The sequence below is a fragment of the Sorex araneus genome, chromosome 2 (genome assembly GCF_027595985.1).
Source record: "Sorex araneus isolate mSorAra2 chromosome 2, mSorAra2.pri, whole genome shotgun sequence".
NCBI lineage: Eukaryota > Metazoa > Chordata > Mammalia > Eulipotyphla > Soricidae > Sorex > Sorex araneus.
This window is the reverse complement of record NC_073303.1, coordinates 262,311,596-262,332,447: the sequence shown is the minus strand read 5'-3', so window position 1 is coordinate 262,332,447 and position 20,852 is coordinate 262,311,596. Positions and strand designations below refer to the sequence as shown.

At 57.8% G+C, this 20,852-nt stretch overlaps 1 protein-coding gene across 1 annotated transcript in view; it reads right to left on the bottom strand.

The window, feature by feature from the left end:
• Positions 1–15,637, bottom strand: part of GALNT10 (polypeptide N-acetylgalactosaminyltransferase 10) — a 31,543-nt gene extending 15,906 nt beyond the window's left edge. Inside the window, exon 1 of the mRNA XM_055126579.1 lies at positions 15,442–15,637. Within this exon, the coding sequence (XP_054982554.1) occupies positions 15,442–15,579 (138 nt within the window). The 5' untranslated portion in view covers positions 15,580–15,637. The remainder of the gene's footprint in view (positions 1–15,441) is intronic.
• Positions 15,638–20,852: the final 5,215 nt, after the last annotated feature.

The window sequence follows — 20,852 nt, the reverse complement described above, 5'->3', positions numbered from 1 at the left end:
TTTCTTTTTCACTTTTTGGGTCAGACCTGGAGATGCTTAGGGTAACTCCTGGCTCTAGATTCGGGAATGACATCCTGGCAGAGCTCAGGGAATCATAGTGGATGCAGGGGATCGAACCAGGGCTGGCCACATGTGCAAGGCAAGCGCCTGGCTGTACTATGGCTCAATCCCTCAAAACTACAAATTTCTTTTTTTGTTTTTCCTTTTTGGGTCACACCCAGCCATGCTCAGGGGTTACTACTGCCTCTGCACTCAGGAATTACTCCTGGCAGTGCAGGGGGGCCATATGGAATGCTGGGGGTGGAACCCGGGTCAGCAGCATGCAAGGCAAAAGCCCTACCCACTGTACTATCACTTAGCCCCCAAAATACAAATTTCTTGTGAAGAATGTAAGTTATGTGTGAGACATGTAAATTGCCTGTGAGAAATGAAAGCTGCCTGGGAGAAATGCAAATTGTATGTGCAAAATGTAAATTTCCTGTGAAAAATGTAAGTTGCAGTGTAAGAAATGTAAATTACCTTTGAGAAATGTAAGCTGTGAGGAAAGTAAGATGCCTGTGAGAAATGTAGATTTCCTGTGAGAAAAGTTGCAACTGCATGTGAGAAATTTAAGTTGTAAGAAATGAAAATTGCACTGTGAGAAATGGAAACTGCTTGTGAAAAGTTTAAATTGTATGTGAGAAATAGAAGTTGCTTGTGAGAAATGTAAATTGTGAGAAATACTAAATTTCTGGCTATGTGCTGCCTGTGCCGTGGTGCTCTTGCACATATTGTCCACATCTCCCTTCTTGAGATGTAGACTTTCATACCTTCATACTCTCTACACTCTAAGAAGCCTGCATTCTCTGCAACTAACACGGCTCCAGGATTAGGGACCACTCGACCTTTTCTAAAACCTGAAAACATACAATCTTTTAATGGAAAACTAATTATCAAATGCCTCCTTATTAGGGTTATCTTGTTTGGGGATATAACAATAGTGAGTTTTGTGTTGAAATATGGAACGTAATCAAGGGGAAGAGAAAATAAAGTGAAATTCATCAGTTATACAGTTGGGGTGGGGGGCGGGGGGTATACTGGGGATTTTGGTGGTGGAATATGGGCACTGGTGAAGGGATGGTGTTTGAATACGGTATAACTGAGACATAAACCTGAGAACTCTGTAACTTTCCACATGGTGATAAAATTTTTTAAAAAATAAAAATTAAAAAAAAAAATAAGAAGCCTGCATTCTCTCTGCTATATTCTTCTCTAACTCTCCCTCCCTGCTTCCTCAAAATTTCCAAATAAAACTTATTATACAAAGGAAGAAAGAGAAAGAGTGAAAGAAAGAAAGAGAGAGAGAGAAAGAAAGAGAGAGAAAGAAAGAAAGAAAGAAAGGAAAGAAAGAAGAAAGGAAGAAAGAAAGAAAGAAAGAAAGAAAGAAAGAAAGAAAGAAAGAAAGAAAGAAAGAAAGAAAGAAAGAAAGAAAGGAAGGAAGGAAGAAAGGAAGAAAGGAAGGAAAGAAAGAAGAAAGGAAAGGAAGAAGGAAAGGAAGAAAGAAAGAGAAAGAAAGAAAGAAAGAAAGAAAGAAAGAAAGAAAGAAAGAAAGAAAGAAAGAAAGAAAGAAAGAAAGGAAGGAAGGAAGAAAGGAAGGAAAGAAAGAAGAAAGGAAAGGAAGAAGGAAAGGAAGAAAGAAAGAAAGAGAAAGAAAGAAAGAAAGAAAGAAAGAAAGAAAGAAAGAAAGAAAGAAAGAAAGAAAGAAAGAAAGAAAGAAAGAAAGAAAAAGAGAGAAAGAAGGAAAGAAGGAAGGAAAGAAAGAAGGAAAGAAAGAGGGGAAAAAATGTAAATCTCGGGGCTGGAGCGATAGCACAGCGGGTAGGGCGTTTGCCTTGCACGTGGCCGACCCGGATTCTAATCCCAGCATCCCATATGGTCCCCTAAGCACCGCTAGGGTAATTCCTGAGTGCAGAGCCAGGAGTAACCCCTGTGCATTGCCGGGTGTGACCCAAAAAAACAAAAACAAAACAAAACAAAAAAAATGTAAATCTCTCTCTCCTTGAGAAAAGTAAGTTTTCTGTGAGAATTATAAGGTGCTTGTGAGAAATGTTAAGCCCCTGTGTGAGAAATGCAAATTGCCTTCAAGAAATGTAAATTTCCTATGAAAATGTAAATTGTGAAAGAAATGTAAATGGCCTGTGAGAAATGCAAGTTGCAGTGAGAGAAATGCAAATTTGCTCTTAGAAATATAAACTGCAAGTGAGAAATGCAAGTTGCACTGTAGCATAAATTGTGTGGAGAAATGTTAGTTTCCTGTGAGAAATATAAATTGCCTGTGAGAACTGTAAGTTGTGTGTGAGAAATGTTAAGTTGCTTGTGAAAAAATACAAATATTTTTCACAACAAAACTTTGTAAAATATAAAATGTGTGGGAGAAATTCAAGTTACAGTGTGAAAAATGTAAACTACCTGTGAGAAATATAAGTTGCATGTGAGCTTGTAAGTTATGTGAGAGTAATGTAAATTTCCTCTGAGAAATATAAATTGCATGTGAAAAATGCAAGTTCCAGGGGCTGGAGCGATAGCACAGTGGGTAGGGCGTTTGCCTTGCACTCGGCCGACCCGGGTTCGAATCCCAGCATCCCATATGGTCCCCTGAGCACCGCCAGGAGTAATTCCTGAGTGCAGAGCCAGGAGTAACCCCTGTGCATCACCAGGTGTGACCCAAAAAGCAAAAAAAAAAAAAAAAAAATGCAAGTTCCAGTCTGATAATGTAAATTTTCTGTGAAAAATGTAATTTGCTTGTGAGAATTATAAATTGCTGTGAGAATCTCATAAATTACTATGAGAAACCTAGGTTGAAGTGTGACAAATATGTGTTGCTATGAGAAATGTAAATTGCATGTTAAAATATACACTTCTCAGAATATAAAATCTTCTGTGAGAATTATAAGTTGCATGTGAGAAATGTGTGAGAAATGCAAGTTGCTTGTGAGAAAAGTAAATTTCCTGTAAAAAAATGTAAGTTGCAGTGTCAGAAATATAAATGCCTGTAAGAAATCTAACTTGCCAGTGAGAAATATAAATTTCCACTGAAACATATAAACTGCTTGAGAGAAATGTAAATTGACCTTAGCACTGTAACACTGTCATCCCATTGTACATCGATTTTCTCAAGCTGGCACCAGTAACATCTCTATTGTGAGACTTGTTACTGTTCTTGGCATATCGAATACGCCACGGGTAGCTTGCCAGGCTCTGCCGTGCGGGTGGGATACTCTCGGTAGCTTGCCGGTCTCTCCGAGAGGGACAAAGGAATTGAACCCGGGTCGGCTGCGTGCAGGACAAACACCCTACCTGCTGTGCTATCCCTTCAGTCCTTAACATAATACCATACCCATTTCAATTCATAAAAATAATGCAAAGAAAGGAATAACTGACTCACCCATAGTTGATAGAAAATGACTTCCTGTGTTCAGATTCTTTTTTTTTTTCCTTTTTGGGTCACACCCAGGATTGCACAGGGGTCACTCCTGGCTCATGCACTCAGGAATCACCCCTGATGGTACTCAGGGGACCATATGAGATGCTGGGATTTGAACCCGGGTCGGCCGCTTGCAAGGCAAACACCCTACCCGTTGTGCTATCACTCCAGCCCCACCTGTGTCCAGATTCTAAAGGACACAAACACCAAGTCATCTCTCTGGCTTTCTCAGTACAGATTAGAAAAGCTTCTGCCCATCCACTGAACTATCAATAAGAACCAATAGATATTTATACCTTGAACATTTGAGCATTTGAGCATTTGCATGAGGCCAAGCTGTGAATCCTTTCACGGGCAAGTTCCTTGATGCTGAACAAGTGTTAGAAAAGGAGGCCCAAGATTTCCACTAGGTTCATTAATGGCATAAAAAGTACAGTTCTGAGAAATTCCCTTATTTTCCCATGAAAGATGGCTTTCACTGAACGGTTTGGGCCATGTAGCAGCAAAGGATTGGGTTAATGTTTTGCTAACTTGCTTGATTGCTTTCTGTAACTTGCTAACTTGCTTGATCAATCTCTGTAAAACAATACCTTGCAGTATGATCTAAGCTACACAAAACAAGGACCTGTTTCAGGAAATGAAACTGCCCAGACGCCTGGTAATGCCCAGGAAAGGCACGGACATATGGCGAAATTTACTCTAGCAAAGCAGAATGTCACTGATGACCCTCCCTTGATTCCGAAAAATGAGGATATTGATCTAAGTGACCTGGGAAAAATGAAGATGTTGATCAAAGTAACCTTGGAAAAATGAGAAAAATGAGAATAATGATCAAAGTAATCTTATTTACTAAGGTGTATAAAAAGAGCCTGAACTCTGTATACGGGGCTCTCTTTCTCTCTCTCTAACCCTCCTCTGCATAGGAGTGAGAGCTGAGTGAGAGCCCCAGCATGCTGGTCTGAATAAATCCCCTTGCTGTTGCAGAAAGAGTTGTCTCGGCCTGTTCCTCCGCGCCTCCCGTGGGCAGAGATCTGCTCCACCCTAACATCACTAGTGTTATTAAAACATCTCTTCCCATGTTGGAAGCTTCATGTAACCGTTTGACCATCACTTTCCTTTTCAAAAACCTTGTTCCAATAACGTAAATTTCATCAGAGAAATAAAAGTTCCCTTTGAGAAATATAAGTTGCATGTGAGAAATGTAAATGGCATGTGAAAAATGTAACTGCAATGAGAAATATAAGTTGTCTGAAAAAAGCAAGTTGCAGTGTGAGAAATGTAAGTTTCCTGTGAGAAATGCAAGTTACAGTTGAAACTGTAATTTGCCTGTGAGAATTGTAAATTTCATGTGAGAAAAGTAAGGGGCCTGTGAGAAGTGTAAGTCACAAATAACAGTAGTAAATGCATGGGAGAAATACAAATTTGCATGTGAGAATATAATTTTCTTGTGAGAAATGTATCTGAGAAATGTAAATTCCTGTCAACACTTAAACTGCATGTGAAGAATGCAAATTGCAGTGTGAGAAATGTAAGATGCATGTGGTAAATTTGAGTGTGAGAAATGAAGTTACAGCGTGAGAAATATAACTTATGTGTGAGGAAATATAAGTTGCATGAGGGAAATATAAGTTACCCATAAGAAATGTAAGCTGCAAGTGAGAAATGTAAGTTGCAGTGTCAGAACCGTATATTGCTTGTGAAAAATGTAAATTGTGTGTGAGAAATGTAAATTTCCTGTGAGAAATGTAAACTGCTTGTTAAAAGTGCAAGTTGCAGTGAGAAATGTAAGCTAAGAAATTTAAGTTGAATGTAAAAAATGTAATTTGTATGTGAGAAATGTAAGTTGCACTGAGAAATGTAAATTTCCTAGAGGAATGTTAATTTACAGTAAGAATGTAAGTTGCAGTGTGAAAAATGTATATTTCCAGTGAGAAATGTAAGTTGTATGTGAGAAATATAAATTTCCTATGCGAAATAAGTTGCATGTGAGAAACGTGTTGCTCACAAGAAATGTAAATTTCAGGGGCGAGAGCAGTAGTATAGCTGGTAGGGTGCTTACCTTTAATATGGCCAACCACATTCAATTGCACACACCCTACATGGTTCCCCAAATTGTCAATAATGATCCTGAGCACAGAGTCAGGAGTAAGGAGTCAGGAGTAAGGCCTGAGCACTGTAGGGTGTGACCCTCCAGAATCGCAGTAGTGCTCCAAAATCATAGCAGTGCTCCAGAAAAGGACCAATTCCACGGAATCAGACCAGAAAAAAACAATTTGGCAGTCTGCCACAAATTTGAGCCCATACCTTGCCCGGCAAGCTACCAAGAGTATCCTGCCCGCACGGCAGAGCCTCGCAAGCTCCCCGTGGCATATCCGATATGCCAAAAACAATAATAAGTCTCACAATGGAGAGACTTATTACTGTAAGTAATAAGACTTATTACTGTAAGTAATGACTGGTGCCCACTTGAGCAAATCGATGAGCAATGGGATGACAATGACAGTGACCTTGCACACGCGCCCTCCCTCCCATTTCTCAGGTATAAAGTTAAGAACAAAATTCATGACCACAGAGAGCCTCATGTGCAGTATTCTCCCCCACAGCCAGGGCACACACCACAGGTCGTGGGTGCTCAGAGCAGGGGAACAAAGTAGGTCTCACACAGCAGGGGCAATGCAGGGGGCCTGACCAGTGTCACCTTCGCACCCCCAGTCACACTGGCTAAGGGGGAGCCCTCCTGGATGGCCTCGCCTTCAAGCTTCTGCAGAGGCATAAAGCAGTGAGGAGAGGTGTGAAGACGGGGCAGTCAGCCACCACCAACAGTTTGTCCGCCTGCTGAGACAGACGGAGTGCCAGCATCCTTGCACTGAGTGTGAGAAGGCCATTCCTGCAGCGGGGCAAGCTGGCAGGGGAGGCAAGGCCGGAAGCCGGGCAGACAGGCCCCTGCAGGGAGCACGGTCTGCAGATGACCACAGGCTTGGACATCCACTCCCGCCCCAAGGCCCATCAGCCCAGTCCCGCCATCCTGGCCAGACCTCAGGCTGCATTCCTGTGGTCGCTGCGTCTCTGGGCCCCACAGGAGTCCTGATGGGAAAAGCAAGCGTGGCTCTGGGGGGGCGGGCCTGGAGTGAACATGAAGACTCAGGGCAGTGTGGGAGGAAGAAGGTCATGCCACCACGGCCACTGACAGAGGCCAGTGGGGACACGTGGTCAAGTCTGGTTCAAACCACATTAAACACACCCAGGGCCCCTCTCCTCACAGGAGCACGCCCAGGGCCTATGCACTCAGGGAGCGTGCCCAGGGCCCGTCTCATGGGAGTGCACCCAGTGCCCATCTCACAGGAGCATGCCCAGGGCCTACGCACTCAGGGAGTAGGCCCAGTGCCCATCTCTTGTCCAAGTCAAAGATCTTGGCATGGGTGTGTGCCCCCCAGGCAACCGGCTGAGCAGGACCTGAGCCCCATTTCACCTGCCACTGACTCACGAGGTCCACCCTGCCCTTGGAGGCCAGCCTGGGGCCAGAACATCCTGGGACAGACCCAGAGGGCAGTTCCGCTGGAATATCTCTGAGGCATTGGGCATTCGTTCTCTGGCTTGGCGGAAAGGTGGGGGCGGGCACGCACAAACGGGGTCGTATGCTGGGAGTTCCTCCCAGACCCCACTCTGCCTTCCTTCCAACCCACAGAGTTCTCTGTGTAAGCATCAAAGCTGCAGGAACTGAGCCCTCTCGGAGGAGACCCCCCTTCCTATCCCCAGTCCATGTCCAGCTGGAGCCGGCAGTGTGGGTGAAAGCAGGCAGGTTGCAGGGCGGGTCGAAGTTCACCAGGATGTGACTTAGTTGTATCACCCCGGAGCAGCCCCCCACAGCATGACGCTGGGCCCTTCGCAAGCCTGAAACTGAGGCTGGATTAGGCCCTAACTGGCACCGATGCTGTCTGAGCCCCTCAGGAGGGGGGAGCTCCAGCAGGCATGGAGAAGCTGAGAGAAACTGACAGAAACGCAGGAAGGGAACCCCAGAAGTTCAAAGATCTCCCCTTGACCACGCCCTGCAGCCGACGCCCACCTACGAGAAATTCCCAAACTGAGGTTGGGGAGAAAACCCAGAAAGGCGGCTGCAAAGGCGAGCAGCACATACATCCCTTTCCGGGGGCGGCCGCAGCTCGGCACCGCCTGTAGCTCCCCTTCCTTCACCAGGGCCTTGTGGCTGTCCCCCTGCAGGGAAGTCCATGTGCTCTCAGACAGGTCTTGAAATACAACCGCTAACTTCACGATACGTCGCCTTCTGAAATTCTGCAAGGCTGGACAATGCCAACCCGGGGCCCTGGAGAGAGGCCAGGGCTGACTTCTTTTCAGCTCCGGCCTGAGCCGGGTGACCCTTGGGTGCAGCGTGGGGCCCCCTCTGCAGGCACTGCTCCAGGCTGGCTGAGCGGGACGGCTGCTGTCCCACTCCCCTGCCTCCTGGCCTGTGTCCTGTGCAGAGCGAGCGGCGCCCACACTCCTGGGGCAGCCCCTGGCACTCCCAGCTTGCCGTGCATCTCCACAGCCTCCTCTGGATAAAAACAGGCGTCATGGCAGCGGCAGCAGGCAGGCGTGGTCCCGCCCTGCACCCCCCCGGGAAATAGTCGTCTCCAGCCTGAGGACAGCGGCGGCTGAGGCCAGGCTCTCTGTGGCTGCCAGTCTGTGCTTTGGACTTGGGGGCAAACTCCCAGCCCTGTGCCACATGTGGGGAGACCAGGGCTCCAGCCTGCAGGGCCTGAGCTCAGCCGAGAACGTGCTCCTGGGTCTCTGAGGAGAGGCGGCAGGCCCTGCGCCTGCCCAGCAAGTGCCGGACCCCAGTCCAAAGCACAAGAGCCTGGATGGAGCACCCCCAGGAGCCAGAAATGAGTAGGAAGCCTTGCACATGGCATCCCCAGTGTGATGCTCAGCACCCCATGTGCCACTCTGAGCACAGAGTCTGGGTCCCCACTGTGGAAACCTTGACACGGCAGCTGTGCACACACACACACACACACACACACACGCAAACATACTCCACAATGCACACATACGTGTACACACATGCAAATTGCACACACATGCACAATGCATACTTGTGAACACACGCACCTATGCACACAAATGCACAAAGCACATGTGCACACACATGAACAATGCACAGGCATGCAAATACACAATGCATACACATGCATACAAGCTTTGCCAGCAGCTGGGTGGAACGGCCCCAGGGGGTCCCTGAGTTTCAGCAAGTGCCAAGGGGTGGTGACAGCAGGAAGTAGTTTCACACACGGCCCCTGCCAGGGGTGCCCGCCACCAGTGCAAAGCTCTGCTGAGAACAGATGGCATGCCCGCCCCCACTCCCCAGGCTGCCAGATAGTGGCACCTGCTGGGCCTCGCCCTGTCTCCCCACAGTGAACAGGAAGCTTCAGAGTCAACACCAGAACTCAAGACACATCTTTCTGGGCCTCCCTGGAGTTCCCCTAGTCCCCCATCGCGGAGCCCAGATCTGCACAGCCCAGGGCAGGCGGTTTCAGAGAGTGCCAGCGTGCCAACCCAGATCCTGACCCGGTTCCTGAGCAGCTGGTGTGACATGCAGCCTGGGTGTCGCTGGCCCCAGAGCCCAACCCTAGACACACACACTCTGGGAAAGCATGCCCAGAGTACGGCACAGCCCCCTCCCCAATCACGCCTGCACGCCCTTCTCAGACCTTCTAACCACATGCCCTGGAGTTTGTCCTTAACTGGCCCCCGGGGGTGCGGCACCCCAGAACTTCAGAAACGCCATTACTCAGGACTGTGGCCCCCCACGCACCCACAGGCGCTGCCTCGCTCACACCAGCAAACATCCTGGACAAATACGGACCAACGCAGAGGGCGGGCAGTCAGCTGCAGTCAAGGAGGCAGCCAGTGTGTGGGTGTACCCAGAGGTGGAGGTGCTGGGGGGCACCGGGCGAGAGGGACAGAGAGGGGTCTGCCACAGAGGCAGGCTGCTGGGAGGGTGCAGGCAGGAAGCTGGGAGCAGCGGTGGTGAGAAACGTACACTGGTGGAGGGACAGGTACTGGAACACGATATGACTGAAACTCAATCAGGAACGATCTTGTAACTGTGTCTCTCACGGCGATTCAATTAAAAACATACCGGGGTATTGGGACCCCAGAGAGACGGACCAGCAGGACCAGGTGGGGGCCATGCAGCAGGGAAGCAGGCTTGGAAGGACAGGAAGGACCCACCTGCCTTCCCTGGGGCCTCAGAGAGTGGGCAGATGGTGAAATCGAGTTCCTGGGGCTCGAGCAATCCAAGAAAACTTCCTGAATGTGGCAGGCTGGGGCTGAGAGGGCCTGGGCCATCTCCAAGGCAGGACGCCGGGGACACCCCGGCCCTGCTTCAGGGACCAGAGAGCCAGGGACCAGGGCGTGGGACGGCCCACACACAGGCAGCCAGGGACGGGACCCGCACACAGCAGGCCAGGGCTACCACATGGCCTCCATCCCTCAGCCCATCAGGGCCCTCCCCGAACAACACAGGGCTGAGGCTGACCCACGCAGTAGCTGGACCCTGAGGAGGACAGGCCGGGCACAGCCCAGCAGCCTAGCCAGAGGGGCAGAACAGGGGAGCTGCCTAGGGAAGAGCCAGAACCTGCACCCCCAGGGCCTACAAGACCCCACAGTTGGGCCGGGGGAGGCAGCACAGCGGGGAGGCCGGCCCAGACTCCACTGCTAACACCCCCTGGGTCCCCCTGAGCCCATGGCTATGATGTAAGCACAGACCAGGAGCCCAGGAGGAAGCGCTGTGCACAGCCCGGCATGGTCCATAATACTACAAGTAAAATGCCACGAGGGGCCATCACCTCCAGCTCCTCCCACTTCTCGGCGAGCGGCAGAGGGCCCGCTGCCCTTCGGAGGGACGTGGCTGGCGGAGGCAGGCCCACGGCTGGAGGGTGCGGCTGAGCACTCACCTCTGGACTGGGCACTGGCTGGCTGCTACCCTGGAGCAGCCACACCCACAGGACCTGCAGCAGGACCTGGGCCCCAGGGACATGCCCACGGCAGCCCCTCCTGGAGCCTGTGGGTGCCTCGGAGACCGGGACCCTTGGGAGGGAGCTGGGGAAGCCCCGAGTGGCACGAGCCCACCCGCCCCGCTGTGAAAGGATAGGGCCTGGGGAGGGTATCTATGAAAGTGCAAAATAAACCGAAAAAAAAAAAAATTGCTTAAAGATGGGTGGGGGAGGTAGGTCCTGTCCTGGGGGTTAAGCGGACGGTCCAGATGGCAGGAACAGAGGCGCGGGAGGAGGGGGCGGGGGTAGGGGGCAGGGGTCGCCCACGCCCCTTCCTGCGGGGATTCCGGGCTTGAGCCAGACAGGCAGGCAGGCGCCCCCGCAGGAGAGCAGGACCCACCCTCCCACCTGCCCGAGCAGCCCCCAGGACCCCACCTGCAGCCCCCGGGGCTCCCGGGAGTGAGCTCAGGGGTCTCTGCGCCCCGCTGCCCCCGCCCCATCCTCGCCACCCTGAGCCCTGCCAGGGTGTGTGCCCGCATTAGCCAGAGCCGAGAAGGGGGTGCAGGGCCGGCCCAAGGTCACCGTCACACAGGACCGACTGGGGGGGGGGCCCTATGGCTGCCTGCGAGGGGCGCCCTCCCTCAGGAAGCCACTTCAGACTCCCAGCTCCCTTCCCCCCCTGCCCCCACACTGCCGGGACCCAGGGCCAGAGAGGCTAGTGGGCTTTCCTGAGGCCACACAGCAAAGCTCAGGGCAGGGGAGGGCCCTCAGGTCTCTGCTCCCGAAGTCCAGCACTGAAGTGGGTGGGGGAGAACCGGGCCCCGAGCAAGACTGAGAGAGAGGAGAGTGTCCTTCTGAAGCCAAGTCCTCCAGCCAGCAGCGCGGGCCAGTGGTGTCCCGACAGGCCCCTGGGCCAGGCTCAGGAGCGGGGCGTCAGGGGCTCCTGCCGCGCAGGGCCACAGGGCGGGGGGGCGCCCACCCTCAGGCAATGCCCCTCAGGGTCCCAGAACAGCTGTGTCCCCCGGGGCCAGTCCGGAGCCCCACAGTCCCTCCCACCAGGAGGACCGCCAGGCGGCTCCCGTCCTCTGTGGGCGCAGAGCACATCCCAGGTCTGGGGGCGGCCTGGCCTGGCAGGCGCGGCGCGTCCCTGACAGGGGCCTCGGGAGGGCTGGCATCCGGCCAGGGCCAGCTGATGGACGCCGTGGCCAGGGCCGGGGCGCAGGCCCAGGACCTGCATCTGCAGGCGCTGAACAAAGGGGCTGTGTGCGGACTTGGCAGCACGTGGCAGGGTGGCAGCGGGCGAGCACCGGCTGCGAGCCCCACGGGAGGGACGGGGACAGTGCACCGCGCCCGCCGCAGAGGCTCCTGGACGGCAGGAAGGTGCTCACGCCACACCCCACACCCCCTCGCTCCTTCCTCCCGCCTCCACGGCCTCCCCGAGCCAGAGACGCGCTGGCCCCTCCTGTCTGCCCGCACTGGCCCGGCCCTGGAGACCAGCGTGCAGGTGAGCACTGGCCAGGGAGGCACGCCCGGCGGCGGCCAGCCTTGACCTCCCTCTGGGTGGCAGGAGGAGAGGCAGCCTCGGGGCACAGCAGGACCGCAGATGTGACGGCGACCCGCTGAGTGGGCAGCAGGTGGGCCGTGGGCTCCACCTTCCAGAGGGTCAGTCCGGGCACGCACACACAGCCACAGGAACGTGGCGTGTGGCGGGGCTCCGAGGGGCACAGGTGTCTCGGCGTGTGGCGGGGCTCCCTGCCAACGGCAGGACGCAGAAGAGGGAGCGGGCAATGCGGACGAGGCGCAACGCAGGGGGGCAGGCCTGAGGAGGCCCCGAGGCCTCAGGCCTGCTCATCCCAGGCTCCAGCACCCGGGGCTTCTTCCAAGTGACCAAGACATTTAGACGAGACACAGGCCCAGCGCCGCCGCCACCCGTCCCCAGGCCCACCCGCCCGCAGCACTCAGGGGCCACGTGTGTGGGCCTTGTCGGGGAAAGCATCGGACTCAGGGACTAACATGCCACCCCGGATACAGGACACCGCTAACACGGGACACAGTGCACGTGGGACACAGCTCTCACAGGACACAACTCACACAGACAGCTCACACAGGACACATCTCACACAGGACACAGCTCACACGGGACACATCTCACACAGGACACAGCTCACACAGGACACATCTCACACAGGACACAGTGCACACAGGACACAGCTCACACAGGACACAGCTCACACAGGACACAGTGCACACAGGACACAGCTCTCATAGGACACAACTCTCAGACAGCTCACACAGGACACAGCTCACACAGGACACAGCTCACACAGGACACAGCTCACACAGGACACATTTCACACGGGACACAGCTCACACAGGACATAGTGCACACAGGACACAGCTCTCACAGGACACAACTCTCACAGACAGCTCACACAGGACACAGCTCACACAGGACACAGTGCACACAGGACACAGCTCTCATAGGACACAACTCTCACAGACAGCTCACACAGGACACAGCTCTCACAGGACACACCTCACACAGGACACATCTCACACGGGACACAGCTCACACAGGACACAGTGCACACAGGACACAGCTCACACAGGACACAGCTCACACGGGACACAGTGCACACAGGACACATCTCACACAGGACACAGCTCACACAGGACACAGTGCACACAGGACACAGCTCTCATAGGACACAACTCTCACAGACAGCTCACACAGGACACAGCTCACACAGGACACAGCTCACACAGGACACAGTGCACACAGGACACAGCTCACACAGGACACAGCTCACACAGGACACAGTGCACACAGGACACAGCTCTCATAGGACACATCTCACACGGGACACAGCTCACACAGGACACAGTGCACACAGGACACAGCTCACACAGGACACAGCTCACACAGGACACAGCTCACACAGGACACAGTGCACACAGGACACAGCTCACACAGGACACAGCTCACACAGGACACAGTGCACACAGGACACAGCTCTCATAGGACACATCTCACACGGGACACAGCTCACACAGGACACAGTGCACACAAGACACATCTCACACAGGACACAGCTCACACGGGACACAGTGCACACAGGACACATCTCACACAGGACACAGCTCACACAGGACACAGTGCACACAGGACACAGCTCTCATAGGACACAACTCTCACAAACAGCTCACACAGGACACAGCTCTCACAGGACACATCTCACACAGGACACAGCTCACACAGGACACAGCTCACACAGGACACATCTCACACGGGACACAGCTCACACAGGACACAGTGCACACAGGACACATCTCTCACAGGACACAGCTCACACAGAACACAGCCCTCACAGGACACATCTCTCACACTGGACACAGACCTCACTGGACACAGCTCACACAGGACACAGCGTTCACACAGGACACATCTCTCACAGGACACAGCTCACACAGGACACATCTCTCACAGGACACAGCTCACACAGGACACAGCTCACACGGGACACAGTGCACACAGGACACATCTCACACAGGACACAGCTCACACAGGACACAGTGCACACAGGACACAGCTCTCATAGGACACAACTCTCACAGACAGCTCACACAGGACACAGCTCACACAGGACACAGCTCACACAGGACACAGTGCACACAGGACACAGCTCACACAGGACACAGCTCACACAGGACACAGTGCACACAGGACACAGCTCTCATAGGACACAACTCTCACAGACAGCTCACACAGGACACAGCTCACACAGGACACAGCTCACACAGGACACAGCTCTCACAGGACACGGCTCACACAGGACACATCTCACACGGGACACAGCTCACACAGGACATAGTGCACACAGGACACAGTTCTCACAGGACACAACTCTCACAGACAGCTCACACAGGACACAGCTCTCACAGGACACAGCTCACACAGGACACAGTGCACACAGGACACATCTCACACAGGACACGGCTCACACAGGACACAGCTCACACAGGACACATCTCACACGGGACACAGCTCACACAGGACACAGTGCACACAAGACATATCTCACACAGGACACTGCTCACACGGGACACAGTGCACACAGGACACATCTCACACAGGACACAGCTCACACAGGACACAGTGCACACAGGACACAGCTCTCATAGGACACAACTCTCACAGACAGCTCACACAGGACACAGCTCTCACAGGACACAGCTCACACAGGACACATCTCACACGGGACACAGCTCACACAGGACACAGTGCACACAGGACACATCTCACACAGGACACAGCTCACACGGGACACATCTCACACAGGACACATCTCACACAGGACACAGCTCACACAGGACACAGTGCACACAGGACACAGCTCTCATAGGACACAACTCTCACAGACAGCTCACACAGGACACAGCTCTCATAGGACACAGCTCACACAGGACACATCTCACACGGGACACAGCTCACACAGGACACAGTGCACACAGGACACATCTCACACAGGACACAGCTCACACAGGACACAGCTCACACAGGACACATCTCTCACAGGACACAGCTCACACAGAACACAGCCCTCACAGGACACAGCCCTCACAGGACACAGCCCTCACAGGACACAGCTCACACAGGACACAGCTCACACTGGACACAGCCCTCACAGGACACAGCCCTCACAGGACACAGCCCGCACAGCACAGGCTGACCCTCCCTCAGACACGCGTCGCTCGCACGCTGCGCGGTTCCGAGGCGGCGCGCGGCGGGGTGGCGGCTGAGAAACCGGACCCGCAGCAAGTTGGCGCCGGGAGCGGGAAGGGCGGGCCGGGCGGGCGCCGGACGTCCAGCCTGGCCGCGGCCCCCGAGAGCCGGGTCGCCGCTCGGGCCGCTCGGACTCTCGGCCGCCCGCGCCCGCCGCGCCGAGAAGGGCGCTCCCGGGGGTCGGGGCCGCGGCGGGGACTCACCTGCCGGGGGGCAGCCCCGGGGGAGCCGTCGGGCCGCCGCTCGCGGTGCAGCGCCCACAGCCCCACGTTGGGCGCCAGCACCAGCGCCGCCAGCACCAGCGCCGCCGCCTGCAGCAGCCGCTTCTCCCGCCGCCGCATCGGGCCGGTGCCCGCCCGGCCCGCGGCCGCCGCTCCGGCCCCGCGCCAGCGCCCGCACTTCCGCCGCGCGCCGCCGCCGCCAGGGGGCGCCCGCCCGCCCGGCCCCGCCCCCGCCGCCACGGAGGACGCCGGCCCCGCCCCCGGCCCCGCCCCGCCTCCAAGGAGACCGCCGGCCACGCCCCCGCCAACGAGGCCGCCGGCCCCGCCCCCGCGCCCCGCCGCCACAGATGCGCCGGGCCCCCACCCACCCAGCGCCTTCGCACCCCGCGCCCCGCGCCCCCCGCCCCGCGCTCTGCCCCCCGCGCGGCGGGCGCCAACGGCTGAGCGGAGCCGCGCCAGGCTCGCGCCCTGCTCGGACCCCCGGCGGCGCCCCCCGACCCCGCTGCTCTGAGCGCGCGGGTGGACAGGGGCTGGTGTCCAGGGGCTGGTGTCCAGGGCTGCTGTCCGCGCCTGACCGCCCGCGGCCCCCTGCAGCCCCTCGGGGCCTTGTCTGTGGGCTCGGCACCCGGGCAGTGCCTGGACAGCCTCGGGCGCGGGCCCCGGCCCGAGCGACCCCTCTGGCGGCTGTCCCCCCCGGCCCCCTCCCCGGAGCTCCCCTCCTGGGGGCTTGGTGGACAGCAGAGAAGAGGGCCTTCCTCAGAACACACGGTGGCCCCTGCCTAGGCGGCCCCCAGGGGGTGATGCTGTTTGTCTGGCGACAGCGGGCTAGGGGACTGCCACCTCCTCCAGGCAGTTCTCCAGAACTCCCGGGCTGCTGTCTCTGAGCCAGCGGGGGAGGGCTGCTTCCTCCGGGCCGGCGCCGCGTTGATCCGTGACCTCACCGGCTCGGCGAGGCGCCCTCCCCGGGCAGGGGGAGGGGCGGGTCTGCACCCCCTGCCGCACGGGACGGGCTGTGCCAGAGCCATCCTGTCGGAAGCTCCCCGCCCGCGCCCCCCAGACCAACCAGCGCAGCCCCCCAGGGTCCGCCCAGGCCGGAAGCCCCTCCCCCGGGTGTCTTCCTCTGGTGACGTCCCCTGGGCCCACCAGGTGGTGCCTCCGCACTCCCAGGCGGGTGGTACCAGTGGGCCTGGGGGCGGGGCCCACGGAGTCCATCCCTGGCCCTGAGGACAGAAGGGGTGGGAGCCGCGAGCAGCCCCCAGCAGTGGATGTGGCCCTGGAGCCGCAGGAGGGTGGGGAGCCCCCGACTGAGCTGGGTGGAGGGGCACTCAGAGGGGGCTCCGGAGCACCAGGCCCCGGTCTGACCTTTGCCCTGCCTCGGCTGCCCCCTTGGGTCCTCGTGTGGGGTGGCAGAGGGGCCCCACCCCGCAGGGACACACTCAGGCCGCTGTGCCCTGCCTCTGTCCTCGAAGCCCGAGTCCAGCCGGGAGGGCTGTGGGGGGACGGGTAGCCAGTAAAGGCAGGGCCACCCGCCGGGCTGTCCCCGCGCGGAGAAGCAGACGCCCTGGGCTCAGGGGACCCCAGGAGGGCGAGCCACAGAGCACTGAGGGGGTGAGTCTGTCCAGCCCGGTGAGAGCCAGGCGGGTGCCCGGGGACTGCCCGCCTCCCGCACACGCTAACCCCCCAGCTAACAGCTGGACAGACGCCTGGCCTCGAGTGGGCCCTGCCCGTGTGTCAGCTCGGACACCTGGGAATGGACCCCCGTGCTGGGGTCCCCGAGGGCCCCGTGCAACACGCTGAGGGTTTCTGCCGCGGCTCCCTGCAGCCGCCTGCCCCGCCCGTCCCACAGCCTGGAGCTCAGTCTGCGGGGCAGGCACAGTCTCTCGGGGGCTGAGGCCGGGGCCCGACTCCCTGCGCACATCCTGCAGCAGGGCACACTTTGCACCCGTGTCCCAAGGCGGCCTGGCCTGGGCCTGCTCCTGCCCCATCTCAGGCCCACCTGACACCTGGGCCCCCAGCCCCTTCCAGAAGGACCGTGTGCTGGTCCAGCCCTCGCCTCCACCGGTTCCTTCCCTCCATTCCTTCTTAGGAAGCGTTTCTGGGGCCCGGGGTGAGGCTCTGGCAGCCGATGCGGATGGACGGACAGACAGCGCCGGGCCAGCTGGCAGAGCCGCAGCTTACCCAGAGCACTCCGCACGGGCACTCCACGGGAGGGCAGCGCCAGGCAGAAGCTTCGTTTCCGGTTACACTGGACGGCCGGGCCGGGCTCTGATGCGGGGTCGGGGGTCCTCACCCTGGGCTGCAGGTCCCCGGCCTCCCCCCTCCATCTGCCTGTCCTGTGCCCCCATTCCCGGGATGCCCCCTTCCTGCTGTCCCAGCGCCGGGTGAGAAGGGATCGCACCCCCCACCCTGCCATGACCTGGGACACCCCTCCAGGCTGCCCACCCAGGGGTCCCCACAGAGGGAACCCGCAGCAGCCTCCCCCGCCCCGCCCCAACTCGCCCTGAGGGGCCGTGGCGTGAGTGTCCTGGGCCTGCAGGGGCTGGGGGCTGGCCAGGCGCTGCTCCGATTCAGTGCTCGTTCTCCAGGGTCAGCGCTGAGCAGCCGTCCTGGGCTGATGGAACGTCTGAGAGGGAAGGAGAGTCGCTGAGCCAGAGGGTCTCCCACGCCACCCCAGGCTTCCCTGGTCCCGGGGAGCGAGTCTGCCCAGGGACCATCTGACCTGGCCTGTGCCCTGCCCCGACCTCGCATGGCGGCCCGGAGACACGAGTCCTGCCAGGACAGGCCCCCGGGCAGGGTGCAGGTCAGGGCCCTGGCACCTGCCCCCAGACAGCAGCCCCGCACAGACAGCTCACAGCCTCACGGGGCCCCACGGGGCCTCACACGGGCCCCACACGCAGTACATCCCGGGAGGCTCCATGCCGAGGCCGAGACCCTGTGTAGATGCCCGACGCACAGGCCCTTGGCCTGGTCACTGCAGCGCGGCGGGCGCCCGGGCCGGACAGAGCACAGCGGGAGGGACACAGAGCCCAGGTCCAACCCCCGGCACCCCAGAGCGGTTCCTGAGCACGGCCGGGTGGGGCCGGCCCCTCGGAACCTGCACGCATCCCTCAGCATGAAGGGGGACCTGTCCTGGGGTTCTCAGGGACCCACCAGGCGTGGTCACTGCAGGCGGAGCGAGGGCCGAGAGCCCGAGTGTGAGGCCAGGGCTGCCCCCGGAGGCACAGCTGGGAGGAGGAGCCCGTCGGTGAGGGCTTGTGGGAGTGGCTGCAGGGAGCAAGGCGGAGTGGTGGGAGCCAGCATGGGCAGATGAGACAGGGCCGGTCAGTCTGTCTGCCCCCGACTGCTGGACACAGAAGGGCTCAAGCGCCTCCTGCACCACCTCCTTCACGACGCTTTTGTCCTCTGGCTCCCCGGCGGATGGTCAGCGGCACCCTTGGTGGTGGGTGCGGGATGTGTCTGAGAAAGAACAAAGGCACGAGTGGAAGGACCGGAAGGCCGAGGGTAATCCACAGCCCAAAGCGAGAGCCTCGCCGGCACTGAGCTCTGCCTGCGGTTTGCTTCTGCTACACCGCCTCATCCCAGGCAGCTCTGAGCCTGAGACCCGGGCTCCCGGGGCACCAGCTGAGCACTGAAAACGAGCCTCTTTCTCCACAGCACAGCCAGAGTCTCAGGATGGGCTACTGGTCCCGTGGCTCAGACACCCACTCTCAAAGCAGCCTCTGTCCAGAGAGCTGGAACTCTCGGGGCAGGACAGGGTCCTGACTGGCTATGGAGATGCCGCCTAATGGGGCAGGATGAGGGCATGCCAGGAAGTGCAGGGTGGGAGCGGGAGGGGCCGGTCAGGAAGTGCAGGGTGGGAGCGGGAGGGGGCACGCCAGGAAGTGCAGGGTGGGAGCGGGAGGACGCCCCGCGGATGGAGCCCGTGGCAGCTCTCGGTTCCCAAGGCCTCACAGAGAACAGGACGTGGAGGGGACTGCACTTGCTTCTCGGGCGCAGAGGTCCTGCCGTGCAGTCAAGGGTGGCCCGAGTGTGAGGTCAGATCTGAGACTGGACAGTGGACGGCACTTCTCCTGCACATGGCCAGACTAGGTTCTATTCCCGCATCCCCATGGCCCCCGAGCCCATCGGGAGTGACCCCTAAGTGCAGAGCCGGGAGTAGGCCCTGAGTTCCGCTGGGCATGGTCCCCAAGCTAAGCAAAGAACGGGGTCCGTGAAGGACAGTTCTGAGGCAGGTCTCTGGGGGACAAGTCCACGCGGAAGTGCTGTGCGTATCACAGGTCACCACCACCACCACCGCGTCACTGTCATCGCCACGATCACACCGTTCTCACCGTCATTCTACCTTAATAACCGTGATTGCCGGCGTCACACCATACACCAGGCACCAACTAGAGGGCAGACTGTTACAGGAATGACTCATTTTCTTTCATAATAAGTGCTCTGAGAAATATTACCCCCACGCACGGAGAAGCGGAGAGGAAGGGGCGGTCTGGCCCATAGAGATGGTCCTGACACGCCCTGCGGACCTCGGTCAGGGCTGGAGTCTGGGTGAGGAGGGAAGGAAACAGCCTCCTGGACCGGTCTGGACTGGTCTGGGCTGGTCTGGGCTGGTCTGGGCCGGTCTGGACAGGTCTGGACTGGTCTGGATTGGTCTGGGCTGGTCTGGGCTGGTCTGGGCTGATCTAGACTGGTCTGGGCTGGTCTGGACTGGGGGGCTTGCGTCTGGAGGTGAGTGGTGCTGACTCTGACCCAAACCTTTGTGTTTCCTTGTTTCCTGGCCTTCCCGTGGCCTTGCTGTTTCTGGGAAGAGCGTGGGTGGCCCACACGTGTGTTCTGGGGCTGTGCTCAGCCGTGGGGGGTCCGAGGATGGCACTCGGGCCCGAAGACCCCACGCTGGCAGGCCGGATCCGGGGACTGCGCAGGGCAGGGCCCCGGGACAAGTGTTTCCAGGCGGCGCCTGTTCGGGCCTCTGGCCGGCGCTGCTCCTCTAGGCGCAGGAGGCCGGGGAGTGAGGAGGGTTCTGGGGACGAGCCTCCACACACGTGCCCGCACGCTCATTTCCTTTCCCGCGGAGGGAGCAGGGTGGGCCCAGCTTGCTGAGAGACCCCGCTCTGGGCCCCGCAGGAGCCCAGTCAGACAGCAGGAGGAGGGCAGGGACAGAACCCAAAGGGGGCGGAAAGAAGGAGGGTCACCGTTTCCCACCTGCCTCTGGGGAGACTAGGACGGGGAAGCCTTCGACAGCCCCTGAGGCATGGGCCTGAGCCCCCCACAGCCCCACCAGGTGGCCACACCTGAGGTCCGCTTGGTCTGCCAGCCACGGGAGTTGGTCCCCGCCACCCGATTTCTTGGGGAGCCACACTGGAGCGAGGATTTGCTTTTTGCAGGAAAGGAGA